The sequence below is a fragment of the Tursiops truncatus genome, chromosome 9 (genome assembly GCF_011762595.2).
Source record: "Tursiops truncatus isolate mTurTru1 chromosome 9, mTurTru1.mat.Y, whole genome shotgun sequence".
NCBI lineage: Eukaryota > Metazoa > Chordata > Mammalia > Artiodactyla > Delphinidae > Tursiops > Tursiops truncatus.
The window spans coordinates 6575944-6593287 of NC_047042.1; the positions used below are offsets into that span (position 1 = coordinate 6575944).

Below are 17344 nucleotides of genomic sequence, written 5' to 3' on the forward strand. Positions count from 1 at the left end.
TTTATTTATCTTGGTTGTGCTGGTCTTAGTCGTGGCAGGTGGGCTCCTTAGTTGCGGCTCACTGGCTCCTTCAGTTGTGACACGTGTGCTCCTTAGTTGCGGCTCACAGGCTCCTTAGTTGTGTCATGTGAACTCTTAGTTGCGGCATGCATGTAGGATCTAGCTCTCTGACCAGGAGTAGAACCCACGTCCTCTGCATTGGAAGGCAGGTTCTTTACCTCTGTGCCACCAGGGGAGTCCCCATATTAACCTTTTTTTCTTTTTTCGGTACGCAGGCCTTGTTTATAATAAATTTTGAGAGCAACTTATGTATTTAAAAAGAAGAGATTGGTTAAATAAATTGTGGTTCAGCCATGCCATTAAAAATTCATGTTAGGTAGAAAGATATTTACTTTTTTTTTCAGGTTTTTCTCTTTTTTTTAAAATTTATTTATCTATTTTTGGCTGCTTTGGGTCTTCGTTGCTGCGCACGGGCCTTCTCTAGTTGCAGCAAGCAGGGGCTACTCTTCGTTGCAGTGCGCGGGCTTCTCATCGCGGTGGCTTCTCTTGTTGCGGAGCACGGGCTCTAGGCGCGCGGGCTTCGGTAGTTGTGGTGCACGGGCTTCGGTAGTTGTGGCTGTCAGTCTGTAGTGCACAGGCTCAGTAGTTGTGGCGCACGGGCTTAGTTGCTCTGTGGCATGTGGGATCTTCCCAGACCAGGGATCGAACCCGTGTGCCCTGCATTGGCAGGCGTATACTTAACCTCTGCACCACCAGGAGTCCCAGAAGGACATTTTAAAGGCATGGAAAAATTGTCATAACGTTTTATCCGTTTTTTTTTTAAGTTATAATACAGTGTGTAGTGTGATATTAATTCTTATATGTAGATATACTTATATGCCTATATTGATTACCTCTGGATAGTCTCATTTCTTCTTCTTGCTTTTTTCTATTATCTGTATTTTAAATAATGTCTAATTCTTTTTTTGTCACAGAAGGTTAAGAATAGAATCATAAGCAGACTTTGAATCCCTTGATTGGCAGATGTTTTCCTGTGTTACAGAAAGATGCCATTAAACGTTTTTATTTTAAATATTTTCTTTTATAAACATATTATATGCTTATAATAGAAATTTGGAAAATATGGGGAAGTATAAGGTAAAAACGAAAGATAACGTGATATCATTGTACAGACACAACCACTTTGAACGTATCTATGTGTTACTCTGGCTCTTTCCTCTTAAGTTTCTTTCTCTCTTTCTGTCTCCATCTGTCTCTCTTCACAATGTACAACCCGCACCATCCATTTGGGGCTCGTCCTCCCATCCTTCAGGATTCTGAGAAGTACCAGCATTGCACTGATGCCTTTCACCCCTGGGAGCGATTGTAAACCTTGTCGGTCTTATTGAAGGGGTGCCCTGGTCCAACAATCACTTGGCAAATTGTCAGCTCTTCTGTTTGAAACCGAAATTCTCCCAGAGACTGAATTCTTCCTGACTGGGGGAGACTTTGGGACACATATTAAGTCCCTTGGTTAATGTGTCTTTGCGATGGAAGTGACCTGCATGGCTGATCTCTTTCTAACAAACTTGGTGGTCAGCTCTTCTCTATGTCTGTATATAGAACACTTGGTCCTGAGATTTCTTAATGCCGATGAAAACAGAACACAACTAATGAAATTAAAACCCTTAGTAGCTGTCATTTATAGTCAATCATTTACAAAAACTGCACGAATGGATTGATCCATTACAGATATTTTCAGACAGTAACTTGCAAATTAATAGCTGAAGTTTTAGGTAATCAACCAGGTGACACAGACCGTGCACGTCCTACCCTTTGTGTGGCATCCAGGCCTCTCTCTCTTTGGCGTGGAGTCTGGGAGTATTTATTTACAGGACCCCAACTCCTGGGATCCCTGAGGATTGGACACGGCACGAATGTGGTTGGTACATACCCATCCCCCCAGATGAGGCATCCTTAACATCATTGTGGGAGATGCTGGAAGATTCTCCAAGCCTAAGCAGATTTGAAATGTGGACCCATGAGTCCATTTAAATCCCAGTTTTCATGGCCTGTGACCAGTCAATAATCGCTCTCCTCCTCAGTTTCCACAACTGAAATGTAAATAAAAGCAGTACCTGGTTCTTTTTTTTTCTCATGAGAGTCTTTTTTAAATCATCTTACAAACCAACCAGTCGAACAAACAGAATAAGAAATTTGAAAGCACTTCCTTGTTTCTAGGATGTGGCTTTGCCTAGGGCCTTGAGAAGGGGCCATCAGTTTCTTGTTCCCTTTCCCTAAAATATGAATTTAACAATTACGTTTATATTTTAGGCCCAAAGTGTGATCCAGTCTGTCTTAATGGAAGCTGCTGGGGTACAGGGAAGGAGAACTGCCAGAAACGTGAGTCGGGGAGCAGAGTTTCGCTGGCCATCTTCTCCCCTTACACTTGCATTTGTTTTCCCTTTGAAGACTCCGAAAGCATTGTTGATTTTAAGGCCCTGTCGTAAGTCAGTGCAAGTGGGCCACCCGTGTACCAGCCATTCTCTCTGAACAGTATGTTTGGCAGGTTTTCCTGGGAATGGGGGCTTGTCTGTGTTACCTGAGTCATGGCATCTCTTACGTCCTCGCCTCTCCTGCCGCCCCCCTCTCTTGAGTACCCACCTCCAGAAAAGCAAGAGTAGCTTCTTCTTCAAGGGGGTGTTTCTGCGGGAATCCTAGTTCGGGAGCGTGAACGGCCAAGGAATCTGGGGACATGTCATCTTGAAAACTTTAAGTCTAATTGTGATGTGACTGTTACGTCCTTTTAAACACTACTTTCTGGCAGGCGTCATGCTATGTGTACATGCTTTCTGTTACCCACCCCCAAACTCAATTCTCATCGGTATCTAATTTAGCAGTCTGAAAGTCCAGAGTTGGTCTGAGTCAGTTCTCCTAAGTGATGAGAAACAAGTAGAAAAAAAAAAAAAAAAAGTACAGTAAGAAAGATCAAGACTCCGTTGAATTTAGCAGAATGTGAATGTTGGGGAACTTAAGCCGCAGAATCACCAGATTGATCCATCTTTCATCCGCTGTTTGCAAGTGCTCTGCGAGGTGCCGGGGAAGGCATCCTTCCTCCCTCCCGAACCCTTCAGCTCACGGATGGCCTCTGCTTCTTTCCAGTGACCAAAGTCATCTGTGCCCAGCAGTGTTCCGGGCGCTGCCGCGGCAGGTCCCCCAGCGACTGCTGCCACAGCCAGTGTGCCGCCGGCTGCACGGGGCCGCGGGAGAGCGACTGCCTGGTAATACCCACCCCAGCGGCTTCTCTGGCCCGAGATTCAGAGAGCCTTCCTGTGACTGAACTGTACTGACTGACGTCTGTAGCCGCAGGGGTGACAAAGCATCTTTTAGTGTCCTGCCTTCCTTCACCCCTTACTTGGTGACCTTGGGCAACTTATGTGACCTCTCCGTGCCTCGGTTTCCTTGTCTGACAGTGGTGGAGAGTAAAGTACCTACCTGTTAAGTGCTCTAAACGGCACAGTGTGTGTGGCCTCCATACCCAGGACCTGGGCATAGAATGAGCCAAACTACGAACTGTGTGTTATGGGCCCCTAATGTCTCTTGTGGCCAGCACCCGCCTCGTCTCACTGTTTACTGCTCCACTCGATTCTCATTACAAACCTAGGGCGCTGATGCCGCAGGGACCCCTAAGATGTGTACGGAGAAGTTAAGGGGCCACACAGATCCCGAGTGGCAGGACAGCTGCGACTCCATTTGTGCCTTTCGCCCCTACAGCCTCTGCTCTTTCCACCCCGGCTCAGAGACCTCCTGTGCATATCCCTCCACGCCCACCCCCACCTCCTCGCCCCCCGTGGGGTCCCCATGCCCTCGCTGTTGTCCCTGTTACTGCAGAAAGCTCAAGCGAGACCTAGTGTCCCCGTGGGCCGCGGGGGCCACACATCTGATCATGGGCGCCTTGTGAGTCCCGAGACACCAGGGCGGACAGACGGGGTCCCAGAGTCAGAGCTGAGCGAGCTCCAGACTGGGAGACTCACCTTGGATGGGATCCAAAGGAGTCTGGTTTTCAGGAACAGGGAGGCTAAGTTCCAGAGGCTGGACAGGCCCCCCAGGCTTTGGACTCGGCTGGTCTGGGCCGGTCCTGATGTGCGGCTGGAAGGAGACGGCCCGAGGCTGCTGGTCAGGGCCCCTCTGTGCGTGGTCTGGTCCCCTCTGCACCACACCCCCTAGTCCAGGTTCTCTGCGTTTGGCAATAAATTCTAAAATGTATCCTCAAGTGTTGTTTAGGAGGGAAACCTGACGTAAGTTAGGCCGAAGAATAATTTCACCGTAGAGTTAACTACTCTCGTGTGTGTACTCCTGCCTGGTTTTGAAAGTTAACGGAGACGTATTTTTCCCTCATCATAATCCGTAAACTCTGACAGCTGGGACAGTGGATTTAAGAAAAACCATGCTTTTAAGAGAAAGGTCTTTCTGACTCTACCGAGAGTGCTTTGCTAGACGTGTGTGCTCTGACCAAACACCTGGACGCAGAGAACCGCGGCCGCAGCTCCCCGCACGGAGTCTAACAGCCGCCGCCCCTCCCCTGACAGGTCTGCCGCAGGTTCCGGGACGGAGCCACGTGCAAGGACACATGCCCGCCACTCATGCTGTACGACCCCACCACCTACGAGATGAAAGTCAACCCGCTGGGGAAGTACAGCTTCGGCGCCACCTGTGTCAGGAAGTGTCCCCGTGAGTGCCCCTCGTGGGGACCCTTTCGTTGTCAGGCACCCCGTTACCTGTTCTGTCTCCTGCTGGCATCCCCGCGTCCCCCGCTCACGTGTCCTTGGGTCCCCGTGTCCGCCTCAGCGTCAGGCAGGTGAGGGGACGGCTGCTGCTCCGACCTCGAGTCAGTTCTTGTGTCCTGAGCCCCAGCCGTGGTCGCCCAGAATATCCCGTCGTCTGATGGGCACAGACCCATGACCACTGGGCCATTTTCCCGTTTAGCTCTTCGCAGGTATTTAAACGGCCTAAGTTAGAGAGTAGTTAGAAGACCTGCCTTCTTTAGTGGTTAAACATCTGGTGAAGGTTGTGCCCTTAGGAATACTGCAGAGGGGTTTTTGCTTGTCAGTTGGCTTTGTTTAATCATTTGGGCTTGGGTTTTGCTTAGTTCAATTTGTGCTTTACAGATGACTCTGGTATTTAGGGAAATGGCAACATGAATTATTTCGTGGTAGAGGAAGTGTAGAATTGTCTCATTAAATTGTTTTAGAAACCAATCTTGATTTCCAAGAGGGAAGATGAAGGAAAAAGAAGAAAATGTTTAAGAACAATTGTGAGGGGGAGGTTTGCCCTACCAGATCTGTGAACATGAAATTTTATCAATTTGGAACAGAAAAAAGAACACACAACTAGAATAATAAACCACTGTAAGGTAAAGGACAAGCGAAGAAAAATTCGCCACAGTCATGACACAGACATATACTCTTTGAGAGACAGCTTAACGGGCAGAGTTTAAAGTCCACAGGAAACCACTCAGAGCCTCAGAGAACAAAAGTAGACAGTTTTCAGAAGGAAAATGACAGATGCCCAGCACATAGGTTTGAGGATCCACTTGGGAAAGTTGCAAGGAACACACAGAGTTCCTGAAAAGTATAGACTGATATTTGTGTTAATAGGTTATTAACACAAACACGGCAGCCACGAGACAGTGACCGGCGTCAGGGCTGGTGCCGAGCGTGGGCACCGCCACCCACGCTGGCCGGAGGGGATGAGGGCAGCCCCGGGTGTGGCAGCCCCAGCGGAAGCGTGGTCTTTGTGTAGCTTCCCATTTTTTAATCAATAGTCAAGCTTCAAGCACAAGTCCTGAAGGTAGACCCTACGGGAGCACAGGCTGCAGGGAGGGGGGGAACACGGTGACCAGCGGCCAGGCAGCAGCCCGGCACTGCGCCTGGCGGGGAGGCCCTGAGAACCCGTGAACCCCGCATCCCTCTCTGTTTGCAGCCATTCATTCTTTGTCCTTAAAGTAACCAAAACCAGAGGATCAGCCCGTCATGGAGGGTCCTGAGGCCCAGGAACACCTGGTGCCGCCTTCGCCACCTTCCTTTCACTGTCCCCCAGGTAACTACGTGGTGACGGACCACGGCTCGTGCGTCCGCGCCTGCAGCTCTGACAGCCAGGAGGTGGAGGAGGACGGCGTCCGCAAGTGTAAAAAGTGCGACGGACCTTGTGGCAAAGGTGGGAAGCCGCCCAGTGCGGGCGAGGGGCTGTCTCTGCTCCCTGCCCCCAGACCTTCGGCGTCACGCTCAGACGAGATGGGAGGGGATCTCCCGGCTCGGAAACGTGTCCCTTCCTTTACGCTCTGCCCTGTTTCTGGGTGTCCTCAATGCCAATGTATCCCTGCTTATCCTGTACTTTATGTTTTATCGAGAAATTTTTCCAACAACACCCAGAAACGTTGCAAGAATAGTGTAATGAACACCCATATGCCCTGCACTTAACTTTACCAATTTTCAGTAATCGCCACGTTGCTCTCCCTCTGTGTCTGTGTGTGTGTGTGTGTGTGTGTGTGTGTGTGTGTGTGTGTGTGTGTGTGTGTTTTCTGAGCCCAGTGACAATTACAGGTGTTATAACACTTCACCCTACGTTCGCCAGCACACTTTCCTACACACGGGACATTCCCCTAAGTAACAAAAGACGGCTTCACTCTCATCTCGAGTTTAACATCGATTCAGTGCAATTCTAGTTTTCAGTTTAATTTCAACTCCCCCACTGTCCCAATACATCCTTTTTAGCTGCTTTTCGATCCAGAGTCCAGCTGAGGGCTGTGGGTTCCATGCTCTTCCTTAAATCAGAACCATTTCTCAGCCCCCTTTTCCCCGATGCTGTGCAGAGTTGAGGCCGGGTGTTTTGCAGGATGTCCCTCGTCTGCCCTGGGCATGGTTTTCCTCCAGGCGGGACTCAGGTGGGCAGGAGCATTTCCCCTCATTGCGTCCCACCAGGGGGCACAACCATTTCATCCCGTTACCACGATGACAAATTCGATGATTTGCTTGAAGTAGCATCAGTCAGATTTCTTGGTGGTTATAAAGGAGTGATTTCCTATTTCTATCATGTCTTCTACATTTATTAGTTGATATTCTTTTCTAAAATAGCTTTTTTAGTACCCACGTGAGGTCATTGAATCCTTTTTTTATTCAGTTTATGGTAATCCCTCCTGTCATCATTCACTTTGATGTCCAGACTGTCTCCTATGTGGCCTGTGGGAGCCTCCCCAGTTGGCACCTGAGTCCTTTGGGCACGTGGCAGGCCTAGACCACGTCTTCCAGTTCCGCATCTACACTCTTTGTACCTTGCCACTTAAACTTAGCATACCCTGGAGATCACTCCAGATAACTTCGTATGAATCTTCCTCATCCTACTTTGCAGCTGCTGGGCACTCCCCGAACCCTATCCATAATCCCCTATATCCTATCCCCTCTACCATAATTTATCCAGCCAGTCTCCCTGTATATGGTCATTTAGATTGTTTCCGCTGTTTTGCTGTTAAAAAAAAATGCCTCAATGAATAACTGCTTATCTTGAACGTCTGCCTCAGAGGCCACCTTCCCTAAGAAGCATCTGTGATTTCAGCTGAAACTGATTACCACCTCTGTGCTCTTACATTGCACGTGTGTTCTTCACGGGGCAAACTCAGCCTCCGTGCTCCACGTCATCAAGTCCCTCCAGCCCCCCTAGGGGGTCTGTGCCATTACCATCCCCACTTTACAGACCCACGAGCTCCCAACGGGTCTCTCTGGCCACCTGGCCTTGTAGCTCCTGTGTCGCAGGGGTGTCGGGGCCCTGAGAGATGAGTGTCCTTTGGCTCCAGGAGACCTCCCGGCAGAGGGGACATGGAAGGAAGAAAATAAGAACCTGGGGCAGTGCCTGGCACAGAGGAAGTAGAAGAGTTAAGCCCCTGAAGAGAGAGAGGGTTATACCGTCAGCATCCTCAAATGGATCAATAAAATCAGAGATGATTTTTGTCTTTCTTCTGTTAGTTTTGTGTTCAACAACCACTTCGATGCTCCTGTAATCATTATGCTCTATTTTCTGCCCACCCCCAGTTCATATCCTGGAGTAGTGGCCAACTCAGATCCCTTCGGGTATAGGGCGATGCCAGGAAAACAAAGTTTGGAAAATGCGTGTGTTGATGGTCTACAGCTTCTCCAAATCTGATCGGTCTAGGGGTGAATGTGTAATTTACCTCCAAATTTAGGAATTCAGGTAACCCCACCATCACCATCACACCTAAACAGAGAGAGAACGGATATTCTTTCAAACACGTGGAAATCTCTTCCGAACCTGTAATTAAATGGCAAGTCCCCGTTGGCAGGCATCTGCCTCAGGGCTTGTTGTGCAGAAGCCAGCCTCACTCTGTTGTCAGCCAGAGCCTTGGAATCCTAAAACAGCCTCGCCCTCCCATTCCCAAACCCACAGAGAGGCAGATGCAGTGCAAGGCGAGCCTGGAGGTCCAGGGGGGCTGATGGGACAGGCCCCACTGCCAGGTGGCAACCCAAGCAGCAGGGACTCTGGACAGAGTGGAGCAGAGGGAGACGGAGGGACCGGGGGACCTTGTCCCCAGGGAGGCCTGGGTGAGGCCGGGGGAGGACCTCACCCTCATCCTTTCATCCTCCCCTTTCAAAACCTCATTGAAAAACAATGAGATTTTCCATGATTATTCTTCAAAGTAAGATACAATCTGAAAGAGAGGTACCAAAGATTGCGCTGTGAATTCTCTAGAAGAAGAGCCACAACAGATAAATGGGCTTTGGAGGGAACTGGCATCTGAGATGGAAATTCGGGAGTGAATGTAAATTCATAAATGGGCTCAGAGTGTGGAAAAAGGCGTCTGAGACTGACGTCACAATAGGACACAGATCAAAGCACACGGCTTAAGTAAACGCTGTGGAAGAAAAGCAATTTATCTGATAAGAGTTATTCCAGTATTTCTTATGATGTAACATCAGACGGCCATTAAAAACCATGTTTGTGAATGGTTTTAATGACAAGACAAATGTTCACAGCATAATAAGTGGAAAAAAACAAAACAGCTCCATATCTAGTGCGACATAACCATGGAGGATAGCTAGAAGGAAATTTTCTAAAATATCAAAGGTACATAGGAGAATTGCTTGTCATTTTGTTCCCCTTTATTCTGTGTTTTCAAGGTTTTCTCAGATGAATGCATCTTGCTCTTTCCATTAAAAACAAAAATATCTATGCATATTGTTTCTTTCAGTTAGAAGACCAAGCCGCAGGCCCAGTTAGGCGAGGGGAGGCGTTGAGGGTCAGTAGGGGCACGCGGGTGAGCACAGGACAGCACTGACGGCGCAGGGCACACTGTCATGGAGAGGAAGCTGGAGTCCTCAGGAGCAACTGTACTCTGGCCCAAGTGGGGAAAATGAGGAGGAGAAAGCAGGTTCCTTGAGGACAGCCATGGCGTCTCCTGTAACCACTGCAGCCCCAACCCCGCCATGGTCCCTGGGCCCTAGCAGGCCTAGCAGTGTTTGTTGAGTGAATGAATGACAGCCTGGCGGCAATAGTTCCCACGGCTGCAGTTTCCTGCCTGCTCCCCTCTGCCTGTGGAGCACTAGCTATTCTTAATTCAACAAATGCGAGTGAAATAAACACCTCCCTTATCTTTACAGTTTGTAACGGAATAGGAATTGGTGAGTTTAAAGATACACTTTCCATAAATGCTACAAATATTAAACACTTCAGAAATTGCACCTCGATCAGTGGAGACCTTCATATCCTGCCAGTAGCATTTAAGGGGTAAGTAAAGATTTTTAAGTTACTGATATAATATAGAAAAAAACGAAATCAGCTTTGTTCACCTGCAGGTTGTTACTGATCGTCCTGTTCCTTGTTTCAGTGATTCCTTCACACGTACTCCACCTCTGGACCCAAAGGAACTGGACATTCTAAAAACTGTAAAGGAAATAACAGGTGTGTGCCGCTAAGATATCATATGAACATAAACAGGAAATCAGTGTTTTATGAAGAGAACGTTTAGCAGTATTTTCTTCTCCTTTGGCATAAAAACATTTATTCTGAAATTCTACCATTCATGAGTAATCAGTTCTTCGATATTTTTCAAAAATGCAGTTTCCCCTGCACTCGAGAGGTGAGCTCTTTAAGCAAAGAGTTAGGTCATTCATGACGTGGTGCGGACATGTCTGCTGTCTCACCGCCCAGCCCAGGCCAGCCGTCCGAGGACCAGCCCAGGACGTGGTGGGTAGAGGGAGGGGGGCAGCGGCGAGCGGACAGCAGGCTCCCGGGCCTGGAGACGCACTTCACATCCTGCTCTGCCACCGGCAGGCCTGGGCCCGGGACCCGTCAGAACTCCACTTCCGACATCCCTCAAAAAGAAATAATCAGACTAAATAGCAAGGTTGTTTGGATAATTGGAACTAAATAAGGATACCACGTCAGCCTCCTTGGGGCGCTGCAGCTCGGCACTGGCCGCTGTCATTGAGCGCGGCAGCCTGCTTGGGGTCTCGCCCTTGGAGCACAGCCTGCGGGGTGAGTGTCGGGCGGCGGCTGGTGCGCAGCGACGCATGCGTGCGTGTGCTCGGGAAGATGACGAGAAGAACGTTCACCTCTCCTGCTCGTCGACACTCCTGAAAATCCTACAATAATGTCTCACACAGAATAGACATTTCTGAGTGGTGTGTGCCTGAACCTTCCTTCTGCCTTCTAGGGTTTTTGCTGATTCAGGCCTGGCCTGCAAACAGGACTGGCCTCCATGCTTTTGAGAACCTGGAAATCATACGTGGCAGGACGAAGCAACAGTAAGTTGACCCCAGCCAAAGCCCGGTAGACCCTTATTTTTTGTTTTTGAAATAAGACTTACGGAGGTGCTGCAGAGACACTACAGAGAGTTCCCACACATCCTTCACCCGGCTGCCCCGATGGTGACACCCTGCATCAGCGTGGCACGAGAGTCAAGTCAAGAAATCGGTAGTAACTGAACTGCAGACTTTCTGGGATCGCGCCAGTTTTTCCATGAACGCCTTGTGTGTTCCGTCAGCCCACACTGCACGCGGCTGTCACGTCTCCTTGGTCCCTGCCGTCGGTGACAGTTCCTTTGTCTCCCTTGTCTTTCATGGCCTTGACCCTTTTGAAACGTATTGGTCAGGCATCTTGTAGGATAGCCAGTGTTTTCTCCTGATTCAGCTGAGGTTTTGCACTTTTGGCAAGAACAGCACTGAGGTCACACATCCTTTTCAGCAAGTCATTTCAGGGGACCTGAGAGGCTGTTTAACATGGAGTGTATCTTTCAGGATTTTCACTTTTCCAGCTCCAAGAGTGAAACACACCCACACACCCACACGCACACGCACACGCACACACACACACAAGCACCTTTAATGTAATAAGGGTAATGAAGAGTTTTGTGGTGAGGGGAAGTTTGGGACTCTCTTGTTCAAACCTGCCTTGGAAACCGTCTGGTTCCGAGCACTCTTTCCCATAATTGACTCCTCAGAGGGCTACGTAATATTGTGCAATATTAAAGAAAGGCAGACGACAGTGCATGTGAAAGAAGCATCACTTTCCAAAAACCGTCGCGGCTTTGCATCGCTGATGCTGAACTGGCAGCTCATATCACTTCCCAGAAAGGCCCCTGTGCTCTGAGTTCTCAGGAATACTTCTTTTGCCCCAAGTTCATACAGAGATGAGAGATTTAGGTTCGTTTTCTTGGGTGACTAGCATATACCTCTCCGCTTAGTTTTAGGGATGTAAATAAGATAAAGATGACTTTTTTTCCTTTTCACATTTGCTGAGAAGTCCAAGGATGGACCGTCCCTCCTGGGGCAGTGTGACCCCTGGTTCTCAGCAAAGCCAAACCTGCCCGGCAGGGAAGACCTCAGCTTTGTCTCTGCTGGCTTGCCTCCCCTGGGCACAGTTTGGGGGGATTCCTAAGAGCAGGGGCACAGGTCTAATACACAGGAGCCAGGCTGTGGGAGGACAGAGGGAGGAAAGGGTGGAGAGAGAAAAAGAAACAAGGAGAAGAAGGAGTCCTCAAATTAGGCTTTGCCTTCTGTCATCTCACGCCTTCATTATCGCTCTCTCTACTGTACTGTCTCAACTGGCCCATTCCACGTCCTGGTGTCCAGTGAGCTTCCTAAAAGCGCAAATCTCCTTCCTATGGTTTCCCATCATTTGCGGACAAAAACCTCCTCCGTGTGGTGTCTAAGGTGGTCCGTGCTCTGGCCTCTTCCTCCCTCCCAGGCCCCCCTCCCAGGCCCCGCCCACCTCGAGCAGTAGTTCATGGTTCTTAGTGCCTGTCACGTTCTCCTGCAGGTGGTTCAGGACTTCCTTCCATTCAGTCGGAATAACTTCCACCTGGTCACTTGATGAACACGTACTGATCACCCCGTAGGATCCTAGCACAGGGTTGGGTAGCAAAGAAAATATCATAGTCCCTGCTCCCGGGGTCCTGACAATCAGGCCTCACCCCTTCCGGGAGACCCCCTCCGCAGACTTGTTTAGACCCCTACTCTTCGCCTCCGTGGTACCCCTGCTGGGTTAAAATTATCTACTCATATGATTGTGTCATCACTAGACAAAAGGTGTTTTGAGAATAGGAAACACACACTTAACGTAGAATTAGAATGAGTCACATGTTACCTCAAACGTTTGTTCAATAAATGGATGGGTGGGTGGATAGATGGGTGGATGGATAGATGGGTGGATGGATAGATGGACGGATGGGTAGATGGATGGATGGGAAAATGAACCTGTGATCTCTTAAGTGTATTTGGATATTTGAGAACTTAGAACATGTTCTCAATTCCCAGGCAAAATTAAAATGCAGCCAATCAAATAATGACATTAAGACCTTTATTCAGCCCCTGGTCTGCCACTGGGATTAGAGATACTAAACGAACAAGGAACTAGCTCTTCCCTGAACTAGCTTTAAAAAGCACTTGCAATTTGCCCAAGTTGCAGTACATACCTTCCACAACGTGACTTAACAACCCGTGGAAGGCAGTTTGTGGTAAATCTAAAGTGGTACAGAAAAGCAAAGTTCTTAGCGATGCTGTGTTTTCATAATTTTTCACGACATTGTTTTTCTTCTCTCCAACTTAGTGGTCAGTTTTCTCTGGCGGTTGTTGGCCTGGATATAACGTCCTTGGGATTACGCTCCCTCAAGGAGATAAGTGATGGAGATGTGATCATTTCAGGAAACCGAAAGTTGTGCTACGCAGATACAATAAACTGGAAAAAACTCTTTGGGACCTCAAGTCAGAAAACCAAAATTACAAACAACAGGAGTGAAAAAGAGTGCAGTGAGTCACCACTTCGGTCCATTGTGGAGATGGTTCCCGCGGGTCATTTATTTTGATTTAGAATATTGGAGAACCATTCCCAAACCTTAAAATTACTTTTTACATTCGTGAAGAAGCAAATTAAAAGAAATCTGTATATTCTTAATTGTGGAGTTCATCAGAATTGTTTCTAGATCATTCTCATTTCATAGGATGAACTTGCCTTGAAGTCTAGGCTATCAATTATTGGGAATTTACAGAACTACATTTAGTATTAATGATATTGCATTTTTTAAATTTAATTTTATTTACTATACAGCAGGTTCTTATTAGTTATCTATTTTATACATATTAGTGTATACATGGCAGTTCATCCCACCATCCTGACCCACCCCTCTTCCCCCAGTTAGATTGCATTTTAGCTGTGTGTTCCTCCCTGCTCATTTCATCCCCAGTGACTATAGCTAGACACACATGTGCACGTGCACACACACACACACTCACACACACACACACACACTCACACACACACACCGGAATGGGATGACTGTTTCACACGGGCATTTCCAGTTCTGAGTTTTGAGCCATAGTCAGCTTTTGAAGCGGGGCCTGCACCGGCATAGCCTGTGCTGTGAGACCCCGGCCAGCGGCCGAAGCAGACCTGAGTTCACATCCTGGCTCGAGCCCTTCCTGGCTTTGAGACCTTCATCAGTTTACGTAAATCTTTGGGCTTTGGCTTCTTCATCCATGAAATGGAGGTAATGATTCCCACACCGTAGTGCATTTGAGAGAATTGGTGAGATTCTGTGTGCCTCGCACACGGCAAGGAGCCACACGCTTCCCGTGCCGTTCTGGCAGCTCTGAGTGTTTCATCCAGGTACACTCAGCCCCCAGCAGGGCAAAGGGGACTTGCGGTGGGCCTCCGGAAGCCCTTTTGTGCTTGCATCACTGCTTCTCCCAGGGGGCCCAGCATGTGTTTGGGCACCTCACCCACAGGGCCCTTGGCCACTGTTCCTCGGCTGACCCGTGTGGCTCACCCTGTCTTCGCAGAGGCCATGGGCCACGTCTGTAACCCGCTGTGTTCGTCAGAGGGCTGCTGGGGCCCGAAACCCGAAGACTGCATGTCCTGCCGAAACTTCAGCCGTGGCAGGGAGTGTGTGGAGAAGTGCAACGTTCTAAAGGGGTAAGAGGCTTTGTTTTTTAATCCCTATGTTTTGATTTTAAAAAAAATAAGACTTAAGATTGTTTTATAGGTTTATGGTTAATCAGTCGGATTATTTTCCTTTTCCTTTGTTTTTGTGTGATTGACAACTGTTAATCACAAAGGGAAGTGAACAGACTTTTTTCATGACTTAATCCAATCCAATTTATAGAGTCTCTCTCTATCTGGAAATATCTTATATTTTTCCTAGCGGCACAATGTTCCCAAGACAAACAGAACAGTCTTCCATGGTTCAGATGGCCAAGACCGTGGCCACTGTAGCACAGCATTCCTGCTGTGTCAAAACACAGCTCCTGGTTAATTTTTGTTTATGTTCAAGACACACTGAACAGTGCAAATAACTTCAAACATACCCATGGACAGAGAAATAAACAGTTGTATAACATTTGTTGAATTTATTGCAATCAATAAAAAGTACAGTCTGTTGATTCTATAGGAATTTTGATATTGAGTAAGGCTTTGAATGACCACAAATAATGACTAAAATAAATTAATAGGAAAGTAAAATGGAAGGATAGAGACGGGCAGAGGCAATTTTTTTTTGTTTAATTTAAAGAAAAAGAAATTTCATGATAGAGAAGAGCGTAGGAGTTACAGATGGCTCTAGGAAAGCTTCCTTTCTGTTTCACTATCAGGGCTTGGGCTACAGCTCAGATCAGAAATATTCGGAAGCAGGATGAGAAGACCAAGTTCAATTCTGTAAGAATCTTTAGCTGATAGGCTCATTAGCCTAACAGTAATTTGCATAATTGATAGTATTGTTTCAACAAGTAAGAAATATTGGTGCAGTCCTTACAGCTGCAAACAGACACTAAGCTCTCATGTCTTCAGTGCTGACGTCTCTTTGAAGCGACAAGGTGATTAAAATAGCCACGGCGGTGGCGCCCGGGTCTGCCCATTAGAGAACCCCAGTGCCCAGCAGCACCTGTTCCACTTGCGAGGCTGGCTCCTGCAGTAGGTGTGGTAACCCAGAGAAGAAGCACAGGGAAAAAGTCCCACGGCGTATTTGGTTTAATTGATGCCGTCTGCCTGAGAGGACTCACGGACCACGTCTTTGGGTGTAAACACTCCTTGTTCACTGCCTAGTTAATTACCCGTCGTCTTAACACCTGCCACAACTACAGTGTCGTTTCAGTCAAACATCAGCTTGTCGCTTAACGTTAATCTAAGTTTGCGGAATGGTTAAAATAGTACAAGCAAAATTTTTCACGCCTGTGTTCCCTACTTGCTGTTTTTAGGAATAACCACTGAGGAAACGTTTAATAGCTGTCTTTCCTTTTCCCAGGCATTAGTCTAGATACCATTTCTTTGCAGCTTAATTTAAATATCCATGAATCTGATATTGGAGGGGGTATCTTAAATCTTAAGGACTGACATCTTAAGGACTGTTTTCTTCTCTTTTTTTCCCATGTGTTGCCTTGCTTATCTAATATTGAAAAACTGCGCCTGGAGAAAAAATGTAGGGAAGATGTTTTGATTATAACGGAAGCTGATGTTTTTGTTCCAGGATAAGATGACCAAAGATTCCGCTGACAAGAATCAGTTCATTACATTACAGTATAGTCCTAGATTCCCGGCCATTCGACTTCTCCCTAAAACTGTTTTGACTTTCTAAGAGAGGTGATTTGTGTCATCTGAGCTCTCAGACAGGTGAACCCAGACAGCATCCTGCAGCAGGGTGTCCAGGGACGGCACTGACCAGTTTCCCGTCTTCTCCCGTCAGAGAGCCCAGGGAGTTCGTTGAAAACTCCGAGTGCGTGCAGTGCCATCCGGAATGCCTGCCCCAGGCCATGAACGTGACCTGCACGGGACACGTAAGGAGCACGTTTAATGTCACCCCACACGTCAGCCATAGCCCGCAAGGATGACCCTCGCCCCCGTCACCCCGTGCCTGCTGGGACGCGCATCCAGCACACTCCCTGTCCACATCTCACAGCCGTCGGGGGCTGTGACTGAGGGGACGTCAGCACATACCCTGCTGGCACAGGCATTCCCCTTCTCTGTCCAACCCCAGACGCACGTGGTGATGCCCGTCCTCACACCACAGATCAGGGTGCCCTGTGGACGGGGCACACCCACAGGCAGCCTTCAGTGTTCTTGACATCTGTCTTCATTGCTTTATTGTCTTAATGAAACATCACCAAATTCTTATTTAACATGAGTTTATCGTTATTTGAAGAGTATTTTTTTTTTTTTTTTTTTTTGCGGTATGCGGGCCTCTCACTGTTGTGGCCCCTCCTGTCGCGGAGCACAGGCTCTGGACACACAGGCTCAGCGGCCGTGGCTCACGGGCCCAGCCGCTCCGCGGCATGTGGGATCTTCCCGGACCAGGGCACAAACCTGTGTCCCCTGCATCGGCAGGCGGACTCTCAACCACTGTGCCACCAGGGAAGCCCTGAAGAGTATTTTTTAATCACAAAGGAAAGGTTTTCAAAATTCAGTTTCACATCTACATGTTCAGTAATAATCTTTTAGAGAGTGTGAGAATGCAGTCCCTCTCACACCCGTGTGCCCATGTTGTTAATTCTCAGTTTATTTATATGAGGAGCTCTGTTTGGATTTGAATTTCAACAGCCATATCTAAATCTAGTAACGGAAAACATTTCTCAGAAGTTCTTTAAATCAGACAAAAGACGGTAAGGCTCAGTTTTGAGGTACAGGCTGCCAAAATGGCTGGTTACAAAGGAAACCACTGGTTTTTAGGTTGGTGTTCGGTTAAATTTTCATCAGTGAAATAAAATAACTGGTGATGTTGACTGACTTAGTCATCTGATTGTTCTGGCTCTGGGAATACTCAGTCTTTGAGACATGAGAGCACTGAGCCAGCAGGCAGACCCTCCCCTACCCA

The 17344-nt window shown here is 47.9% G+C and overlaps 1 protein-coding gene across 5 annotated transcripts in view; it reads left to right on the forward strand.

Annotated features, from left to right (window-relative positions):
• The window catches only part of EGFR (epidermal growth factor receptor), a 194755-nt gene that overhangs the window by 136636 nt on the left and 40775 nt on the right, over window positions 1-17344 (forward strand). For all 5 annotated transcript variants that reach the window (XR_004528039.2, XR_004528040.2, XM_033862782.2 and 2 more), the window contains exons 5-14: window positions 2314-2382; window positions 3142-3260; window positions 4569-4710; window positions 6079-6195; window positions 9648-9774; window positions 9875-9948; window positions 10703-10793; window positions 13096-13295; window positions 14325-14457; window positions 16220-16310. Coding sequence is in view for 3 of the 5 variants with exons in the window: in XM_033862782.2 (XP_033718673.1) it covers window positions 2314-2382; window positions 3142-3260; window positions 4569-4710; window positions 6079-6195; window positions 9648-9774; window positions 9875-9948; window positions 10703-10793; window positions 13096-13295; window positions 14325-14457; window positions 16220-16310 (1163 nt within the window). In the remaining 2 variants the exon portion in view is untranslated. The remainder of the gene's footprint in view (window positions 1-2313; window positions 2383-3141; window positions 3261-4568; window positions 4711-6078; window positions 6196-9647; window positions 9775-9874; window positions 9949-10702; window positions 10794-13095; window positions 13296-14324; window positions 14458-16219; window positions 16311-17344) is intronic.